General features: G+C 39.6%; 1 protein-coding gene across 1 annotated transcript in view; it reads right to left on the reverse strand.

The window, feature by feature from the left end:
- The window catches only part of MICU3 (mitochondrial calcium uptake family member 3), a 55,770-nt gene extending 39,601 nt beyond the window's left edge, over positions 1–16,169 (reverse strand). Inside the window, exon 1 of the mRNA XM_083367594.1 lies at positions 15,846–16,169. Within this exon, the coding sequence (XP_083223720.1) occupies positions 15,846–16,166 (321 nt within the window). The 5' untranslated portion in view covers positions 16,167–16,169. The remainder of the gene's footprint in view (positions 1–15,845) is intronic.
- Positions 16,170–20,945: the final 4,776 nt, after the last annotated feature.

Below are 20,945 nucleotides of genomic sequence, written 5' to 3' on the forward strand. Positions count from 1 at the left end.
AATGAAAGCAAACAGCCAAGCTAACAGAGCACCAAGAATTCACAGTAAATTCATTTTCTTCTCAACAAGCCATGGTGGTGCAGTGGTTAGAATGCAGTATTGCAGGCTAATTCTCCCAACTGCCAGCAGTTTGATTCTCACTGGCTCAAGGTTGAGTCAGCCTTCCATCTTTCCGAAGTTGGTAAAATGAGGACCCAGACTGTTGGGGGCAATATGCTGACTCTCTAAACCGCTGCAGAGGGCTGTAAAGCCCTGTGAAGCGGTATGTAAGTCTAAGTGCTTTTTGCTTATTAATTCACCATGCATTTCTTTCTGCTATAGTGCACGCTGCAGTGTTCTGAGTTGGTCATAATGAACTTGTATAGTGAGGGCATATAAGAATCTGCCCCTAACAAGGGAAAGCTCACAGTCACTGATTTCTGGCCAAGGATATTTTCCTCATTTAACTGCATTAGTACAAAGATGATGTAGAACCTTTTAAATTACCCATTCTTCCTTTGCTCTTTGATATCAATTCCTCTATCATGGTCTCCAGAGTTTCTTATTTGTGCCTACCATGAAATCTCTAGTAGATCTCATATTTAATGTTTTGTTCCTAAAAGAAACATCAATTGTTTTCTCTCACTTTGATGAATTACAGTTCTCTAGATATTTGGTGAGGGAGTCCCTACAATAATATACAATCTACTTGTTTTAAAAGGTACCTATCATTCAGTAAAGGATCCCCCCCCCTATTTTTTTCGACATCAAGTGTATGTGCTCATATGTGGAATAACAGAGAACTAAGTTGAACCCTACCAATAGGAATTTGTGACTTTTACAGATGGCATTCTGGGCACTCGTTTTCTTTGTCAGTTTCTCTCTGTTTTAAATGAAAATTGGTGTCATTCAGAAAGTTTCCCTTTCCTATGGTGCTATTATTAGATCAGCACTAATGAAATGTCTTGTTTTGAACAGATTAGTTGATAATTTCTATAAATGTAAAACAGGGCTGATATTAGTATTCTGCTGAATATGCATTTGGTTGCACATACTTCCAAATCTGAGACAGTAGCAGTTTACAGTTACTTGTATTACTTATATTTTGCACAAGGTCAGATTATGCAGCTTCCATGGCAATGTGCAATGGTTAACAGTGTCATTTAGTTTGGCATCTCTTAAAATCATCTTGAGTGTTAAGATTCCAAACCTGGTCAATATTCGATTTCCCAGGTAACTCCATGAAATAGGCCAGTTCATATGTTTGAATGCTTCTGTGATTAATTCAGTTTTGTGGTATTTATTTGGCATTCCAATAAAAAGTCTATTCAACTGTGTTTTTGCTAAGGAAATGTTTAAAGCACTGTTTAACAATTCTCTCCTCTGAATTTTTTGAGGAAGGGGTTTTACATAAGGCCAGGTTACATTAATATGTTTGAGAGCCTGTAATGAAAAAGAAGGAAAGACTTGTTTCTAGTTCTTACTGTCTTCTAAAGCAAACTACTCAAGATATTTTGTTCCTCTAGACCACAGGCCATTGAGAACATTTGAAGAGAACATTTGAGTCTGGCTATAACTTCAATTTGGAACATTTTTTAAATTTTTTTAGCTGTGTCTTAATCCAAGCCGAAGTGGTATAATACATGGAATATTACATGTTCTTCATGCAATTAGCCATTTAAGGGCACCATTCCAGAGAAGCATATTTACACAATGCTAGCTGTAATATGATGATCCTTTCATAATCAATAAATTATTTTCAGTGTCTTTCAGAAAAAAGAAAAGATTTACATAGTTATTGCCAACGCTGCTAACATCAAATGTTCTTGCTTGACAAGAGATGAAGAAGCAGCTATTTCCTATGTTAAACTTGTGTATTACTGTAAGAGCTAGAATTAGATTATTGCTGGGAGGAGGGAGGAAGAAGATTGTACCTCAAGGCTGTCTGAAATAAGAGAAGATAAGAACTTGGTGGGGTTGTCTAACAGAAGAGAAACTGATTCTTCAAATTAATTGGAGAATATGATTCATGACAGAAATAGAAAGGTGGAGAATTGTGTTTAACATATTGTGCAAACTGGAGGGTATTCAGATTCCAGCTTCCTCTAGCAAGCTTTTGTTGATGTATACGGCTAATAAATGACTTTTAAGGTAAACAATGCCTCAGAGTCACTTGAAATTATCATACTAGGAATTATCAATACTATTTTCATGCAAAATAAGTTTTTTTAATCTTCTATAAATGTAACATTATTGCGCATGGTTTGAATTCAAATACAGTGAAAAATATGCCCACTTACTATTAATATATTAATGAAAAATTTTAAACATAGCATTCTGTTTTCATGTAAAAGCATGTATCAATTTATTTTGTCCCTGGCATAAAGTTGGATAGGACCAAGTAAGCAGGATGTCTCTGTGGTAGCACCTATTCTCTGGAGCAGCGTTTACCAAAAGTTCCATCGGTCCTTCCCAACCTCTTTTTAAAAAGCTCTTAAAACCTGGCTCTTGCCCCAGGCCTTGGGCCTGGGTAAGTCAGAAGCCCCTTGTAGGAAAGGTTTATGCTAAAGAAGTGGGACTGTTTCATTTTTCTGGAGATTCATTGCTCTTTGCTGTTTCATTTTGTTCTAAACTGTTTTTAATTTGTAGGCCAACTAGCATCATAAAGGAGTCAGTCAAACTTATATTTAAAAAATAAACCACCAATGGAACCAATTATATATTTATTTCAATGAGAATAATTATGATATGTTAGCTGTCCACAGTTATAAAAGTGCTGAAAGGGGCTATAGAAATGTACCAAGAGACAACTAGAAAACAAACCAAACATTACATAAAAGCACAAGTAAGGGTCATTAATATGTGGTACAGAGAACTCATACCATACACTTCATACAATATAGCTAAATGAGTATGCATCAGTTTTTAATTTTAAAAAAATTCTATTATAGAACATAGTCAGCTTGTTTAAATTGAAGCCAACAGAGTTAGTTATCAACAATTAAGCTTGGGATATTTGCAAGCAATTTTTCATTTCTGAGATTATATCTCCGTATTTATAGGTTTAAAGATTAAAAAGCAAAAGATTGAATTATATATTTGCTTAAAAGAATACAAATTATGAAGTTCTATCTCTGTTCTGAGGCTTTTCTCTTTATCTGCTTTTGCTGCTGTCTTTTTGTTTCTTTTTTTTATTTCCTTTCAGCAAGGGAAGCAAGAAACATATTTTTAGTATTTTGGCAAAAGGCATTGAGGAATGGCACACTGGAACCAATAACACACTAATTCTTTCTAAGGATCTTTCATTATGTTTGTACATTTATATAGTGTGTTACAATACAGCAATGGCCAGTAACATTTTTAAATTATATTGCCTCATAAATAATATGAATATTTGCCTATATATTTCTTATTCAGGAGTTTGTAGTCTTCAAGGTTAGTATCTAGATATACCTATCAAAGCAATTGCAAAATTATAGTTTGGATATTGGTACATACATGCACAACATTCATGTTAATTTTTTTCAGAATAAGCAACATTATGCAGAATGGAGACCACAGAATAATAGTCCACCCCCCTGCTCAAACAGGAAATCCTATTCTATTTTGGACAAATAGCTGTCCAGTCTCTTCTTGAAAACCTCCAATGATGGAGCACTCACTCACTTCCAGAAGGAATTAAGGGTATGATTAAGACTGGATTAAATCCACTTCATTCACTACACTTCTCCATTTCTTTCTGACCTTGCAAATTAACCTTGCTTCTACCACATCTCTGCCGTGGAGAAAGGTTTGTTAATAAAGGGAAAAATGTGAAGCAAGCAGATCATGCAGAGAGTAGCAGGGACTAGAAAACCTTGAAGAAATATTCTCAACTCAATTCTGGTTGGTCTGATTAGTTGGCATGACCACCAATAGTTTGTAGCTGGTCAAAAACAGCTTATATCGTTCTTATATCTTTCCAATACTTGTGCAGTATGCAAAGTATGAGGAATCTTTTCAAAGAACAAATATATGCATGCTTATGATGTAACCTTGCTTGGTTATTTATTACTGGGAGTGTACACATACATATGCATGCACATGTACACAGGTACATACGATCCTCTTGTTTCTACCCATTTGATTTTTTCTTTCCTGGAGAAGTACACAGTGATCATTTTTCTTTTCTTATGGGACAAAGGCACATTGTTAACTCTTCCCAGCTTCTTGGTTACTTCACTTGGTATATGTATTTTCTTTATTATATATAAAGGCCACACATCACCCACACAATACTCATTTCCTTTCCATCAGCATTCACATGTGTTTGTAAACATCCTAACAAGGTAAACAAATGCATTTACTTGATTTAGTTTTTTTTCATTGTATGTATAATTCTACTTCCTCCCTGTTATATTAAACAGATAGGGATGCTCATGCAGAATAATGAAAAAATAAAACCTAGAATTTAGTAATTTGGCTATTTCTTCACTTCATTTGTATAATATAACAACTGCAAAAATATATGGGATATGTGCAGAATAACTATATAATTTGTCAAAATGTTTGTTAAAAAAGCCATGAATGAATGTTACAATGCTTAAAATATTAAGTAACAATATAATAATATCCTTTTCCAATCTAATCAGCAGCAGTTATGCTTACTAGTTAGGGAAATAGAATATAATTTTATAATTGTAAAATCTGATCAATTCATAATATTCCCCCCTTCCTCAATTTGGTATACTTATGTCTATAAACATATTTTTAAATTTAGGAATATTATTTTAATCCTTTTTTTTAAAAAATCTGTGGGTGACAAAAGCACCGAAAGACTGTGAGAGACATCCCTTTCTCACGTTTATAGACAAATGTTTCTTGTAAAATGGGAATGTATTAATACGCATGTGATTCATCTATTGGATAAAAAAGTTACTATTTCTTTTCAGAAAAAAAATTAACGTACCAATGTATATAATATTGTGACTAAAATAATATACAATATAAAACATATTCATATTCCATGAGTAATTATAAGAGTTGCTGAGAATTCCTTAACTCTAAATTAAGTTCCCAGATGAATTTAAACTCTGGTAAGAATGACATCATCTTTTTTCCAAGATTAAAAAAGAAGAAACAAATGGTTCATTGCCAAGAGTTGGTTTCATGTTTCCTTAAGGTCATTGATTCAAAAGGTTCAATCTAAAGGGAAAAAAACCCCTGATTTTTCCCACGATGAAAGAACTAAACACTAGATAAAAGATCTACTGTATGGAAACTGATGCCATAAATGGGTAAGAGATGAAACTCAACAATAATATCCATTATCAGTAGTCTAAGCATTACATTCTAATTTAATATACATTATTTCCACCGGGAAAACAGAACATTCAGAAAGTTAATTCTATGAGATAATAAAAATAGGTACCAGTTGCGATTAATCCAAAGTGACATGGACACAGGATTATAACTTAACTGGGATGATTCAATTGAATTTTCCATTAAAATTATAGTAAATTAAAGCATATTGTTCCTAAACTTTCATATAGAATTATCAACCATCAAACCAAGTTATTACAACTTTTATCTGCGGATGTTTTAAAAAGATTTCAGAGCAATTTTCACATTCCTTTATATAAAATAAGTTTGTTTGAAACGAGTATCATTCTATATAAGGCAAAGAAAGTAGTTTGAAAAGTTTCTCTTTGCTTGGCCTCAGGCTATCACAGTATGCTCCCAAGTAGATAAAAGTGGTATAATTTTGTTTGCATGCTGGGTGGCCAAGAGGTTAAACATCACATTTTAGTGTGGGAAAATCCCAAAACAGAAAAAAGGTACTTAACAAATGTTGGAATAGAAAATAGTAATAGTCCTGATGTTTGATCTCTCTTAACTAAGATATATAATTTTTATATATCCAGAAATTATTTCATATATTGTAAATATGCCAGTTCTCCTGAAAATTACCATATTTCATTGAATTCATGTCCATCAAGCATTACTATATCTCAATAAGAGCCTTGGTGGAGCAGTGGGCTAATGCCTCCTTAAGTAACACCAGCTGCCTGCAATTAGTGCAGGTTCGCATCCCACCAGGCTCAAGGTTGACTCAGCCTTCCATCCTTCCCAGGTAGGTAAAATGAGGACCCAGATTGTTGGGGGCAATAAGCTGACTTTGTAATAATGCCGCTTGGAGTGTGTGTGTGAAAACCCTAACAAGCAGGCATATACATAGAATGAAGGCTACTGCTAAGTTTGTAAGCCGCCCTGAGTCTTCGGAGAAGGGCGGGATATAAATGGAATTAAAATAAATAAATAAATAAATAAATAGTCAAAATATTGGGCTTGTTACTTGTCCCCTCACCCATTAGTCAGTATATTTCATTCTTAAAATGCTAACCATTTGGAAGTTTTAAAAAAGTAAACTAATTAAAAATGGATATTTGTCTGCTTTTGTACATTATCAAGTATTTACAATCTCACAATGCCCAGAAAGATATTGATGTTTCCCAGGACAACTACAGCTAGTTATCTTAGCATGATGCTTGTATACCCTTCCAAATGTTAAATAATCTTGCTGCATTTATTGCTTTAGCCACAAGGTAGCTTGTTTGTTTTTTATTAATGTGTTATATGAACATTTCATAGTCTATAAATTTATTCAATAAATCACAGGAAAATAAATCCTGGCTTCACACAAAGTATGAATCACCTGTTAATTGTGCATGTAAAACATACTCTAATGGCAGAAAGTGAAGAGGAACTAAAGAGCCTCTTGTTGCAGGTGAAGAAGGAGAGTGCAGAAGTTGGCTTGAAACTTAACATTAAGAAAACCAAGGTCATGGCATCCGGCCCTCTCAATTCCTGGCAAATAGATGGGGAAGAAATGGAGGTAGTGACAGATTTTATTTTCCTGGGCTCCAAGATCACTGCAGATGGGGACTGTAGCCAAGAAATTAAAAGACGCTTGCTCCTCAGGAGGAAAGCCATGACAAATCTAGATAGCACACTAAAATGCAGAGATATCACCCTGTCAACAAGTGTGTATAGTCAAGGCTATGGTCTTTCCAGTTGCAATGTATGGCAGTGAAAGTTGGATCATAAGAAAGGCCAAGCGCCAAAGAATTGAAGCCTTTGAACTATGGTGCTGGAGAAGACTCCTGCGAGTCCCTTGGACTGCAAGGCGATCAAACCGGTCAGTCCTAGAGGAGATCAACCCTGACTTCTCTTTAGAAGGCCAGATCCTGAAGTTGAAACTCAAATACTTTGGCCACCTAATGAGAAGGAAGGACTCACTGAAGAAGAGCCTAATGCTGGGAAAGATTGAGGGCAATAGAAGAAGGGAAGGGGACGACAGAGAACGAGGTGGCTGGATGGAGTCACTGAAGCAGTAGGCGTGAGCTTAAATGGACTCCAGAAGATGGTAAAGGATAGGAAGGTCTGGAGGAACGTAGTCCATAGGGTCGCGATGGGTCGGACACGACTTCGCAGCTAACAACAACAAAAACGTACAAATGCTAGAATAAATATTGTAGGAAGACAGTACCCACCCCCCGAGAAACAAATATTTAAAGGCAGAATGTTATACTTCCCCAAAGGAATAATGGAGAAAATCTTTGAAGACAGAAACCTCTCCCCCTCCCCAGCCAGAAACTCAGCAGGCCAGGTCTGTAGAAATGCAGATTTGATAATCCCATTCAGAAAGACTGAGGCCCTATTTGTGAGCAAATACATGAGCAGAAGCCCATTCAAGACAGGATCTTCTGAAATCCCTTGCAGCAAAACTGATAGTTAACAATAGCAGAGTGACAGAATTAGAGCCAGCAACCCCTCACCCAAAAATTCAACACAGGACATAGTTATCAGCCAGAGCCCCAGAGTAGCAGGACATGACCTTTAGGACATTTATTTATTTATTTATTTATTTATTTTATTTAGATTTATATACCGCCCTTTCCCGAAGGACTCAGAGCGGTTTACAGGATATTTAAAAGAAAATCAATACAAAAGCTAAAAACAATTTAAAAAGATTACATTATTCCCTGAGAAAAAATAAAAACCCCAGTTAAAGTTAAAAATTTCTCAGCCTGGGCCAGAGAGCTCGAAGAGCCAGGACTTCAAGTCCCGGCGGAATGAACGGAGGTCAGGGGCAGTTCTAAGCTCCGCGGGCAGCTGGTTCCAAAGGGCAGGCGCGCCCACTGAGAAGGCCCTCCCCCTGGGTGTTACCCGCCGGCAATCTTTAACCAGCGGCACCCTGAGAAGACCCTCCCTGTGGGAGCGCACTGGACGAAGGGAGCTTGATGCTGGCAGCAGGTGTTCCCTTAGACATCCCGGACCCTCGCCATTTAGGGCTTTATAGGTCATCACCAGCACCTTGAATCTCACCCGAAGGGCAACCGGAAGCCAATGCAGCTCGCGGAGTAGAGGTGTTACACGGGAGTATCGGGAAACCCCCATCACAACTTGCGCAGCCGCATTCTGCATCAGCTGAAGCCTCCGGGTGGTCCTCAAGGGCAACCCCATGTAGAGAGCGTTGCAGTAGTCTAAACGGGAGGTCACGAGTGCATGAGTGACTGTGCGTAGGGCATCTCGGTCCAGATAGGGTTGCAACTGGCGCACCAGGCGATTATCTGCGGACGCGATGAGGGCAGCGAAGTAATTAGCCTTCGCCGTCCTCATCGCCGCAAGATAAGACCTTATAAAGATTCTTAACTGCAATCGGTCAGATTCAGATCGGGTGGATCTCCAACAGCTCTCTAGATCCCGTCTACGATGCTTCATCTCCTGGAGCTCCACAGAAAACCATGGAGACCAACGGGATCTGCGCTGGGTCAGGGGTCGCAAGGGTACAACACAGTCGAGTGCCTCAGCGGCCGCCCTATCCCAGGCATCAACCAAGGCATCAACTGGGCTGTGAGTGAGGGCGATGGGTATAGACCCAAGCGCCATCTGGAACCGTTCCAGGTCCATTAGGCGCCTGGGGCGGAACCACCTGGTTGGTTCCGCAGCCCAGCAGCGGGGGGTAGCATAACAGAAAACCAGCCACAGGAGATAATGGTCAGACCGTGACAGGGGAACAATGACCGGTGAACCTCCTCCCAGATCATCCAACCACTGTCCGGACAGGAACACCAGGTCGAGAGTGTGACCCCCGAGTCGGGCCCTGAATTACTTGGGTCAGGCCCATGGCTGTCATGGAAGCCATGAACTCCCGAGCTAACTCTGACGACCCTCTCAGTGAAGGCAGGTTGAAGTCACCCAGCACCATAAGCCTGGGGAACTCCACCGCCAACCCTGAGAGGGTGTCGAGCAGCTCGGGCAGGGCTGTTGCCACACAGCTGGAAACCTGGGGGGCATAACTCGGTCAGAGGGACCCCTCCCTCCGAGCCCACCCAAGTTTCCGTAATGCACGCCAGATCCGTGCATTCCTCTTCGATCAAGTCACGAACGAGGGGAGCCTTGTTAACAACGGATCTGGAATTAAAATAAACCAGACATAATAGGATTAACCCACCACCATCGGAATACCAAAAGGACAAGCTCAAAAGCCAAGCTCAAAGTTCAAGGAACAGGAACAACTCCAAACACAAAACCCCAAGAAGATATCAAAACCCACCACTCCCAGCTCCATGTGGCCAGCTCCCCCAGAGCCACATACTGTTGTGGTTCTGCTCTTCAATAAACAAGAACCTTCTTTCTAAAGCAGTCTCCATTTTGTTTATTCCGGACTGAACTGGACCCTGATGAAGAGTTTTCTTTCAACAACATATTTCTAACAGAATTAGAGAACACTGAATCAGGATTCACAGCATAATCCATATATCCACTTAGTTTAAACACAATTTGTGGAACTTTAAGGACGATTTCTTGTTATACAAACTTTCATGGATCACAGTTTATTTCATCAGATAAATGTAGTCTATATTTATCATGTAGTCTATTACAAACTGAGTAACAATATATCAATTGAAGAATTCAATCTTCTTTTTAGATTAGAAGAATTCAGTCTTTTCTCAAAATGATTAAGGTAGTACTCTACACTGACTAGTTTAGAACAAGGCCTTTCATCTCACAATGAGGGTGCTTATGATTATCTAGAATTGATATAACTTTACTTAATATGAATATACCTGTAAGCAATTGTCAATTCAGCTCTTTGAGCACACAAAATATCTTAATATGTATATACAGTACATATATAATGTACATTTTATTTTATTTATTTATTTATTTTATTTTAATTCCATTTATATCCCGCCCTTCTCCGAAGACTCAGGGCGGCTTACAAGCTTAGCAGTAGCCTTCATTCTATGTATATGCCTGCTTGTTAGGGCTTTCATACACACCCCAAGCGGCATTATGTTGTTAGTTGCGAAGTCGTATCCGACCCTTTGCGACCCCATGGACGTTCCTCCAAGCCTGTCCTCTACCGTCTTCTGGAGTCCATTTAAGCTCATGCCTACTGCTTTAGTGACTCCATCCAGCCACCTCATTCTCTGTCGTCCCCTTCTTCTATTGCCCTCAATCTTTCCCAGCATTAGGCTCTTCTCCAGTGAGTCTTTCCTTAGATGGTATTTGAGTTTCAACTTCAGGATCTGGCCTTCTAAAGAGCAGTCAGGGTTGATCTCCTCTCGGACTCACCGGTTTGAACACATTGCAGTCCAAGGGACTCACAGAAGTCTTCTCCAGCACCATAGTTCAAAGGCCTCATTTCTTTGGTGCTCAGCCTTTCTTATGGTCCAACAGCCATACATAGGTTATGGTTCACAGCCATACATTGCAACTGGGAAGACCATAGCCTTGACTATACACAACTTTTGTTGGCAGGGTGATGTCTCTGCTTTTTAGTATGCTGTCTAGATTTGCCATAGCATTCCACCACAGCGTCTTTTAATTTCTTGGCTGCAGTCCCTATCTGCGGTGATCTTGGAGCCCAGGAAAATAAAATCTGTCACTACCTCCATTTCTTTCCCATCTATTTGCCAGGAATTGAGAGGGCCGGATGCCATGACCTTGGTTTTCTTAATGTTAAGTGTCAAGCCAACTTTTGCACTCTCCTTCTTCACCCACATCAAGAGTCTCTTTAGTTCCTCTTCACTTTCTGCCATTAGAGTGGGATCATCTGCATATCTTAGGTTGTTGATATTTCTCCCGGCAATCTTAATTCCAACTTTTGATTCATCTAGCCCTGCCTTTCTCATGATGTGCTCTGCATATAGGCAGGGTGACAGTATACTGCCTTGCTGGACTCCTTTCCCAATTTTGAATCAATCAGTGGTTCCGTGTCCAGTTCTCACTGTTGCTTCTTGACCCGCATATAGGTTTCTGAAGAGACAAATAAGATGGTACACCCATCCCTTTAAGAACTTGCCACAGTTTGTTGTGATTCACACAATCAAAAGCTTTAGCATAGTCAATAAAGCAGAAGTAGATGTTTTTCTGGAACTCTCTAGCTTTCTCCATGATCCAGTGTATGTTGGCAATTTGATCTCTAGTTCCTCTGCCTCTTCAAAATCCTGCCTATACTTCTGGTAGTTCTCGATCCACATACTGCTGGAGTCTAGCTTGAAGGATTTTAAGCATAACGTTACTAGCATGTGAAATGAGAGCAATGGTGTGATAGGTTGAACATTCTTTGGCATTGCCTTTCTTTGGAATTGGAATGTAAACTGAACTTTTCCAATCCTGTGGCCACTGTTGAGTTTTCCAAATTTGCTGGCAAGTTGAGTGTAGCACTTTTACTGCATCGTCTTTTAAGATTGTGAACAGCTCAGCTGGAATACTGTCACCTCCACTAGCTTTGTTGTTGCTCAGATTTCCTAAGGCCCATTTCATTTCATATTCTAGGATGTCTAGCTCGGGGGTCAGTGACCACCCAATTGTGGTTATCTGGGACGTTAAGCTCGTTCTTGTATAGTTCTTCTGTGTAGTTTTGCCACCTTTTCTTAATCTCTTCTGCCTCTGTTAGGTCCCTGCCATTTTGGTCCTTTATCCTGCCCATTTTTGCATGAAACGTTCTCTTCATCTCTCCAATTTTCTTGAAGAGATCTCTGGGCCTCCCTATTCTATTGTTTTCTTCTATTTCTTTGCAATGTTCATTTAAGAAGGCATTCTTATCTCTTCTAGCTATTCTCTGTAATTCTGCATTCAACTGGGTGTATCTTTCTTTTTCTCCCTTGCCTTTCGCTTCCCTCTTGTCCTCAGCTATTTGCAAAGCTTCCTCAGACAGCCATTTTGCTTTCTTGCATTTCTTTTTCTTTGGGATGGTTTTAGTTGCTACCTCTTGTACAATGTTGAAAACCTTTGGGCACTCTGTCTATCAGATCTAATTCCTTAAATCTATTTGTCACCTCCACTGTGTATTCATCAGGGACATGATTTAGTTCATATCTGAGTGGCCTAGTGCTTTCCCCTACTTTCTTCAGTTTAAGCCTAAATTTTGCAACGAGAAGCTCATGGTCTGAGCCACAGTCAGCTCCTGGTCTTGTTTTTACTGACTTTATAGAGCTTCTCCATCTTTGGCTTCAGAACACATAGTCAACCTGATTTCTGTATTGGCCGTCTGGTGATGGCCATGTGTAGAGCCGTCTCTTGGGTTGTTGAAAAAGAGTGTTTGCTATGATCATCGTATTCTCTTGACAAAATTCTATCAGCCTGTGCCCTGCTTCATTTTGTATTCCAAGGCCAAACTTGCCTGATATTCCGGTTATCTTTTGGCATCCTACTTTAGCATTCCAATCCCCCACGATGATAAGGACATCATTTTTTGGTGTTAATTCTGTAAGGTGCCGTAGGGCTTCATAGAACCGGTCAATTTCAGACTACTGTGATATTGAATGGTTTGCCTTGGATTCGCACTGAGATAATTCTATCATTTTGGGGGTTGTATCCCAGTATTAAGGGATGCGGTGGCTCAGTGGGTTAGGATGCTGAGCTTGTCGATCAGAAGGTCGGCAGTTTGGCGGGTCGAATCCCGAGTGCCGCGTAACAGAGTGAGCGCCTGTTACTCGTCCCAGCTTCTGCCAACCTAGCAGTTCGAAAGCACGTAAAAATGCAAGTAGAAAAATAGGGACCACTACGGTGGGAAGGTAACAGCGTTCTGTGCGCCTTTGGCATCTAGTCATGCCGGCCACATGACCACGGAGACGTCCTCGGACAAGCGCTGGCTCTTCGGCTTTGAAACGGAGATGAGCACCGGCCCCTAGAGTTGGAAACGACTAGCACGCATGTGCAGGGGAACCTTTACCTTATCCCAGTATTGCTTTTCCTACTCTTTTATTGACTGTGAAGGGTACTCCATTTCTTCTGAGGGATTCTTGCCCGCAGTAGTATACCTGATGGTCATCTGAATTAAATTCACCCATTCATGTCCATTTTAGTTCGCTGATTCCTATTCATATTACTTTACTCTACAGAGGCATAGTCTAGTCCAGTTGAAGAAATACAGATCTAAGAGCATAAATCGTAGTACTTATACATTTTTATTACTTTTATTACATTGTTTTAGGATCAACACCTTAGCTCTAAATAATCTGACAGTCAGTATATAACACCTATATTTTAAAATATCTAATTTCTAATCTTTTGTCATAGCAATATCATGTTAGAGCCTGGGAGTTCTAATAAAGGCCAACTTGAGTCTGGAGCACTGACCTTGTAGGGAAGGTCACAAATGATTATCACAGAACCCTGGGATACTGCAATGTAAATATATGCCCAAATTTTGATTGCATGACTGTGGGGATGCTGCAATAGTTGTAAATGTTAGTAATAGCAGTAACTCACTTTTTTCAGTGCTGTTGTAACTTTGAGCAGCACTAAATGAATGGTTGTAAATCAAGAACTACTTGTAACATTCAACAAATTCTGATTATAGAATCAAAATGTTCTAATACAGACAGCAAGTATGCTACAAGCTATATGCCATATTGGGCATCATTTTCTTTATGTAGTGATTGTATATGCATAAAAATAAAACATAAAAGAGTATATTCACCTTTTCCCGTAACTGTAGAAATAAATAACTTCCACAGCTTTAAGAATTTAAGACTTGTGGAAAAAAAGTCATCAGCAAGATTAATGGAAAGTAGTTTTATATCAGAAAAATGTAATGGTCAGGTCATAAGAGTATCATGCTTTCTGCCTGCCATCAACATCTTCCAACCCATTTCACTTGCAGAAAGTTTGCACGTTATAGTATTAGGACCTAAATTAAGAATGTCTCTGTTACCATGTATGCATGGCTGTGGTTACACATATTTGCCCATGATTAAGAATGTTAATGGTAGGCCAATATTATATTTTCCCATAATCTAGGGCAGAAAAAAATAATGATCTATTATGTTTTATTTCAGAAGCATTATGCTCAGAAAACATCCATGAACCCTGGGGTTCTCATTCCAGTCTTAGACCATTCATTTCAATCACTGTATTTATAATGCACACAGTACTTCATTCTTGCCACTTCATCATTCCAACTCTTAACCCCTTGTCATTCTACTGGAAGTTGTCAGAATTGTTGTTTCAGCCTCTTATGGCTACTCCTTCTCTTTATGTTTTTAATTTTGAATAACTGCCAAGCCAAAAAAAGACAGAAAACAGTAAAACAGTGAGCCCTCCACCAGCAGTTACTAAACCCAGAAAGTATCTGCCACAGTAAGAACATCCAACATTAAATGTTGTAAAAAGAAACCAGGCTGTCAAAGAATACAGTGGCTGGACACCAGCCAAAGCATAGAAAAGCTGACACAGCCAGAGCATAGAAAACCTCAAAGTAGTGCAAGATCAGAAGGTATGAAGAGACCTGGCCCATAAAATCGTCAAGAATCAGATATGACTGAATGGATAACATCATCGTCAAATGTCATTTAGTTTTAATCCTGTTTATTTTACATACTTTTTACAGGTGCTATACTTTTATGATCTGTTTTATATCTATTTTATTTGCTCAACATTGAAGGTTGCATGTCTAGAATTTGAAGGTGCTTCTGACACAAATAATAATAAAAAAAAACATTACATAAAAACGAGCTCCTGCATCCTCTCCAGATCCTGATTTGTAACTTGCACCGTTTTCACTTGATGGTGCCTAATTCTGTTCTTCTCGGGGGGGGGGGGGACTTTAAAAGAGCTAAGAGCTAACTGCAAAGAGCGTCCTCTTGAGCAATACCCCGGTAAAGCTCGGGAGAGAATTTGAAGTAAGGGAAGGGCTAACACGAGACATCACCCTGTCAACAAAAGTGCGTATAGTCAAGGCTATGGTCTTCCCAGTTGCAATGTATGGCAGTGAAAGTTGGACCATAAAAAAGGCTGAGCGCCAGAGAAATTAGGCCTTTGAACTCTGGTGCTGGAGAAGACTCCTGCGAGTCCCTTGGACCGCAAGGCAATCAAACTGGTCAGTCCTAGAGGAGATCAATCCTGACTGCTCTTTAGAAGGCCAGATCCTGAAGCTGAAACTCAAATACTTTGGCCACCTAAGGAGAAGGAAGGACTCACTGGAGAAGAGCCTAATGCTGGGAAAGGTTGAGGGCAAGAGAAGAAAGGGACGACAGAGAATGAGGTGGCTGGATGGAGTCACTGAAGCAGTAGGCGTGAGCTTAAATGGACTCCAGAAGATGGTAGAGGACAGGAAAGCCTGGAGGAACATTGTCCATAGGGTCGCGATGGGTGGGAAACGACTTCGCAACTAACAACAACAACAACACGGGCGATCTCAGGGAAGGCTGCTCCTTCTCTGCCCCGGCTTCCCGAGAGCATCGTTGGAAGCGGCCGCCTGCCATCCACCATCCACCCATCCTCTGGAGCGGGAAGGGAGAAGGGGCGGGCCAAGGCAGGCGCTCGCGCTGAAAGCCGCGTCTCCCCCCCCCCCCCGCGCGGCTACCTACCATCATCTCCTTGGCAGCGGCTGCCACAGGGATGGGCTGCAGTCCCCGGCCTTGCTTCGGCGTCCCGGCTTCTCCTTGCTCCCTCCGGCTGCCGAGCCCCAGCGCGGGGGGCGACTGGTGCGGGCGGCGGTCGTAGTAGTGGTAGCAGGCGAGCCAAGCCAGCGCCCCGCCAGCAGCCCCCGCGGCTGCGATGCTCATTCCACTCGGGGTCCCCTCGCGGCCGGAGTCGGCGGCCTTCAGTCCCCAAAGGGGCCGACGAGGGGCCACCTCCGAGGGGAGACGACAACGGCGCCAGCCCAAGAGACTTCGCAGCGCCGCCATAGAGCCGGGTCCTCGGAGTGACAGGGCGAACGAAGGCGCTGAGGCGGCAACAGCAGCCGCGGCAGGAAAACATCGCGAGAGCTGCCAAGCGCGAGATGAGGGACTCTGCTTCCAAATTGCCACCTCTCCCTCCCACCCGGGCTGGCCTCACGTCCCTCCTTCCGTTTGGCGGGTTGTCTGTCATCCTCGCAGATTCCTTATCTGGGAGTTTCTGTTTCTGACGGCTCTGGATTGCCGAGTTCTCTGCCGGTTGGCATCTCGAAGTGCCTGCGATTGCAATCTGGATTGTACCTTTGGAAGCGGTGGTGATTTGCGGAGGCTTTCTACTAACAACGCGGTCCCAGTAATTTTGTCTTCCTTTGCTCTGCATACTCTGAGCTAATAAGAGCGTAAGAATTAGTTGGCTGGTTCAGGCCCACCGAGTGTTCTACCACAGAATGGCCCAATTAAAGCTAGAAGTGGCCACTCTTCTCTATTATAATTCTGTAATGCAATTAAATTCAGTCAATACAGTCTTTCACTAAGAAAAAACGGCTAGCTCTCAGGGCTGCACCTCCAGCAAAAGTGTAGAAGAGGCTTGTCACCTAAGCTTTTATCTTTTGAAATTCTTTCCTGGACCTACAGAAACGTGGTTCTCCTTTGCTTCTGGCTATGTACAAGCCAGAAAAAAGCCAGTTTGGTGCAATGGGTAAGGTTCCAGGCTAGAAACCAGTTCTAGTCCTGCCTTAGGGGCAAAGCCAACTGAGTGACCTTGGTCCAGTTACTCTTTCTCAGCCTTAGGAAGAAAGCAAGGGGAAAGAGGTTATTATTATTATTATTATTATTATTATTATTATTATTATTATATTATTATTATTATTATTATTATTATTATTATTATTATTATTATTATTATTATTATTATTTATTATTATTTATATTTATTAAACCTCCCGTAGGACTCAGGGCGGTTCACAAGGTTTTTTTTTAAAAAAAACAACACAACAGTTACAAAAATGAAAAACAATTAAAATGATTACATTAACCTTGAATACGTAAAAAAAAATTCTGAAATCTTGTCAAGAAAACTGCAGGGACTTGTCCAAAGACTTGCCAGGAGTCAACAGTGCCTGAAAGCCCCTTCCCACCCTCCCAAAAAAGTAATCACAAGCTCCTAAGATAACTCCAGACCATTCTGCCACCAACTGCAAGTGTGGTTGAGAGTTATACAGTATTCTCCCTGAGTGGAAAAATCCTATTTAGATGCAATAGTGAAGAGCAGCTAGAAGAAATTACTTGTGAATTTATCCAATTCATTTTAAACAGCCATCTCACAACTGTGTCTCAATGAATGGGCCCTGGCTGAATTATTTCTTTGGGATTCTTTTCTAATTTCTGACATGCGGATACAGGGCTGCATTCTTTTACAGGCTGAGCCAACTTATATTTAAAAAAATAAAATATTTATTTAGCAAATGTAAATTTATATAGTGAATCCTAACAGTAAAAGGAATATTATTATGACCTTTATATTTTATCCCACATTTTCCCGTATAATTCAAGGTAGCACATAACTAATTTTCCTGCCTATTTTCCTTATAACCACAAACCTGTGAAATGTGTTGCACTGAGAGAGAGAGGGACTAATCCAAATTCATCCAGATGGCTTTCATGCCTAAAGGAAGGCAAGCACCTTAACCACCACACAAACTAGTGTAATGACTGGACAGCAAACATTTATATTCATTTCCAACTACTACTAATTTGTAATTATACCAATTAGTTATCAGTATGTGTACAGAAATGCAGGATTTAAAATCGTGGCTGTGTTATTAATGGGACAGATGAGCTTCCTCTGTGCTTTTTAGGCTGACATGCATATGAACCATTTGGTAACATCTGAACAAGTATTTTTTAAGAAAAAATCCACCAGGATAAGTGGACATCACTTTATTGTTGCTGTCTGCTGCTTTATATCTGATGCAGAATAGTTACAAATGGAATTCAAGCCTATGATAACTGATGGTCCAGAATGCATCAATCATCTCTATTTTAAAAGCAGTGGTGGGATTCAGCCAGTTCGCACCAGTTTGGCAGAACCAATAGCTAATTTTTTGTTGCCCAGGCCCAGAATGGACTTCCAGGAGCAGCATCCACGCAGAGAATCAGTTGTTCACATATTGGAATCCCATCGTTTAAAAGTATTGCAAATGGAAATACAGCCACAGCTTGCATGTCTCTGTGTGAATCCTTGTGAATTTTCCATATATTTTAATTTTTTCTGTTTTATAATTGTATGAATTATAAAAATAATATCCAAAATTAACTTGAACATGAAATTTGCACTTCCAAATACATATGAATCAAGAGGTGAACAGTGATGTATCCTTTCAATTTGGATGTCTTCATATGAAGTTAATTACTTTATGGTAGGACTTGCAGGCTATTTTTTGTTTAATAGAAAGAAAGCAGATCTACCAACTACTTATATATTAGTATTTCCTAGGACTGCTTAATTAAGATTTTTGCTGAAAAATAAAGTTCATTTTAATCATATAGTTAAGTACAAGAATCCAACTTGATTGAAGATACCATTGTTAACATTCTAACAAACATATAACATCTCTAGACTGAAATAAAACAACGCAAATGTTTGCATTGTTTTCAGGGAACTTTGGGGAACATATATTAGGGGGCAGTATTGAGCACCTGACAAGCTATCCTGCTTAGATGGATAGGTTATATTTGAATGAACAGGTCACAGATTCTGTAGGCTTGATTGCTTGCTTGATGTTTGCAATGCTTCTTAATGTAATGTATTATGGAGGTATATGTTTTCTGCTCACCACAGGTGGACCTGTGGAAATGTTACATAGATCTTGAGATCTTATATGTTTTTATATGGAAATATTCACAAATGTTTTTTAGGAAAAATGTGATAACATGAACGTGTTGTATCCAAAACAGATTGAAAATATCTATTTGGGTTGAATTTCTTCCTAAGCATTAACATATTCAATAAGTATGGAGAATTAGATCCCACCAGAAATTTTACTTATTCTCCAAACTTCTCCCTGTCCGGTTAGATGAACTCAGTAAGTAGAAACTAGAATTCCTTCTTCGTTAAAGCCACTTACTGATGTTAAGTGATTTTCAAAGAGCAGCTGTTTGAGGACTTGAAGCATTTTGCAGGTGTTGCTCTCTTGAAGCTTTGCTAACTGAATGTATTTTTTGAATGGCAAAAAACTTCAAGGTGCAGGAAAAGAAGCATAGAATGGTAGAGCTTTAAATATCTATTTGCTGCAGGAGACACAGCTTCAGGGAGATAGAGGAGTCCGGCTTGAGTTCTGTAAGCCAAAAGTCTTTTGTAGAACATCAATTATCCTGAATTGCAGGAGCATTCCAAAAATGGGCTTTTTGTGTTTATTTCATGCACATTAGAAATCCAGAAGGGCTTTCCTGGGAATAAAGGCAGGCTTTACAGAAGAACAGGCATTTCCATGCACTGCTATAGAGTTAAAATACTGCAGGATCCAAACTGGGTCGGTCAGCAGGTTTAGTCTTACAAGCTTTCAAACTCGTGCTGGAGCCCATCTACAGGGAACTTTTCTCTGGTGGAGTATGTGCTTCGGGCTATTCTGTGTGTGGTATTTATATGGTAGCTGTTGTATGTGGCTATTTAGATGTTGATTGGGGTTAAAATACTGTACAAGTTAAAGTTTTGTACAGTTAAAATACTGTACAAAATATATTAGCTATCATTTTCTGTATGTTCATTTTTATAATCCTGTCTTCTTTGAATTTATAAGACCAAAGAATTTTGATCTAGACATAAATATGCACTGATTTTCTAGTTACATACATTTGTTGTTGATTTTCCATTGAGACCATTGCTATCATTGAAATACCAGCTTGGTGTGTTATAATAATAATTCATTTGTAAGCATGGTAGTTATTCTCAAATTGGAAACTCTTTTCCCTTATCTTTCTGAAGACTGTCACCAAACCATCTTTGAGATTATATACTTCTTACACAATATCTAGTTACTCCAGTGCCTTTATGAGCATAATAATTACTTGCATTGTGAGTTTTTAAAAAATGCACAAGATTGTTTCACCTATATATTTGTTTAACACTACTGAAAATGTTCTAGGAAGTAAAAAGAAAATGATTAGATTGCAGGATATACTTAAAAGTAAAATAATGTACTTTGAAACAACACTCTTTGAATATATTTAACTTTCCATAATAGCAATACAGAAAGAAGGAAAAAACTTTCAGTGTTATCTTTTCCTGTCACATGACTAGTGCAAATAGCAAGGTGAAAAAAGAACCTTATCGTGTTTTTCCCGGTACTTGATAAAATGGCATAACTGCTTCCGAGCTTCAACATAAAAGGTAGCGCTTGAAAGAAGTCAGTTTGTTTTGTATTTCACTTTCGCTGCTACTCTAAGCATCTTGATATTTAATTAAAGGAGATTACGTTGAGCTTTCAATAAATGTAGCTGCCAATTGTGTTTTTCAGAGACTTCATCCATACTGGCTAAGTAGACTATGATTTTCCAAGTGTTGATTATCCAATGAGAAAGATTGACTTGCTAATCCCTAATATATGCCAAAAATCTGATTCAAGCTAAAAAAAAAGCTCATTCTTTTGTGCGTAAGCCGTATGGATTCATTTTTTTACATCCTTTCAATCTTCTTTCTACATATTTGGGGGTTCGACATGCATAGCAGTTTGACCCCAACATTAATTTGGTGGTAATTTTGATTACAGTTGAGAAGCTTCAGCTGGAGCA

Source organism: Vipera ursinii, assembly GCF_947247035.1.
Source record: "Vipera ursinii genome assembly, chromosome: 7".
NCBI lineage: Eukaryota > Metazoa > Chordata > Lepidosauria > Squamata > Viperidae > Vipera > Vipera ursinii.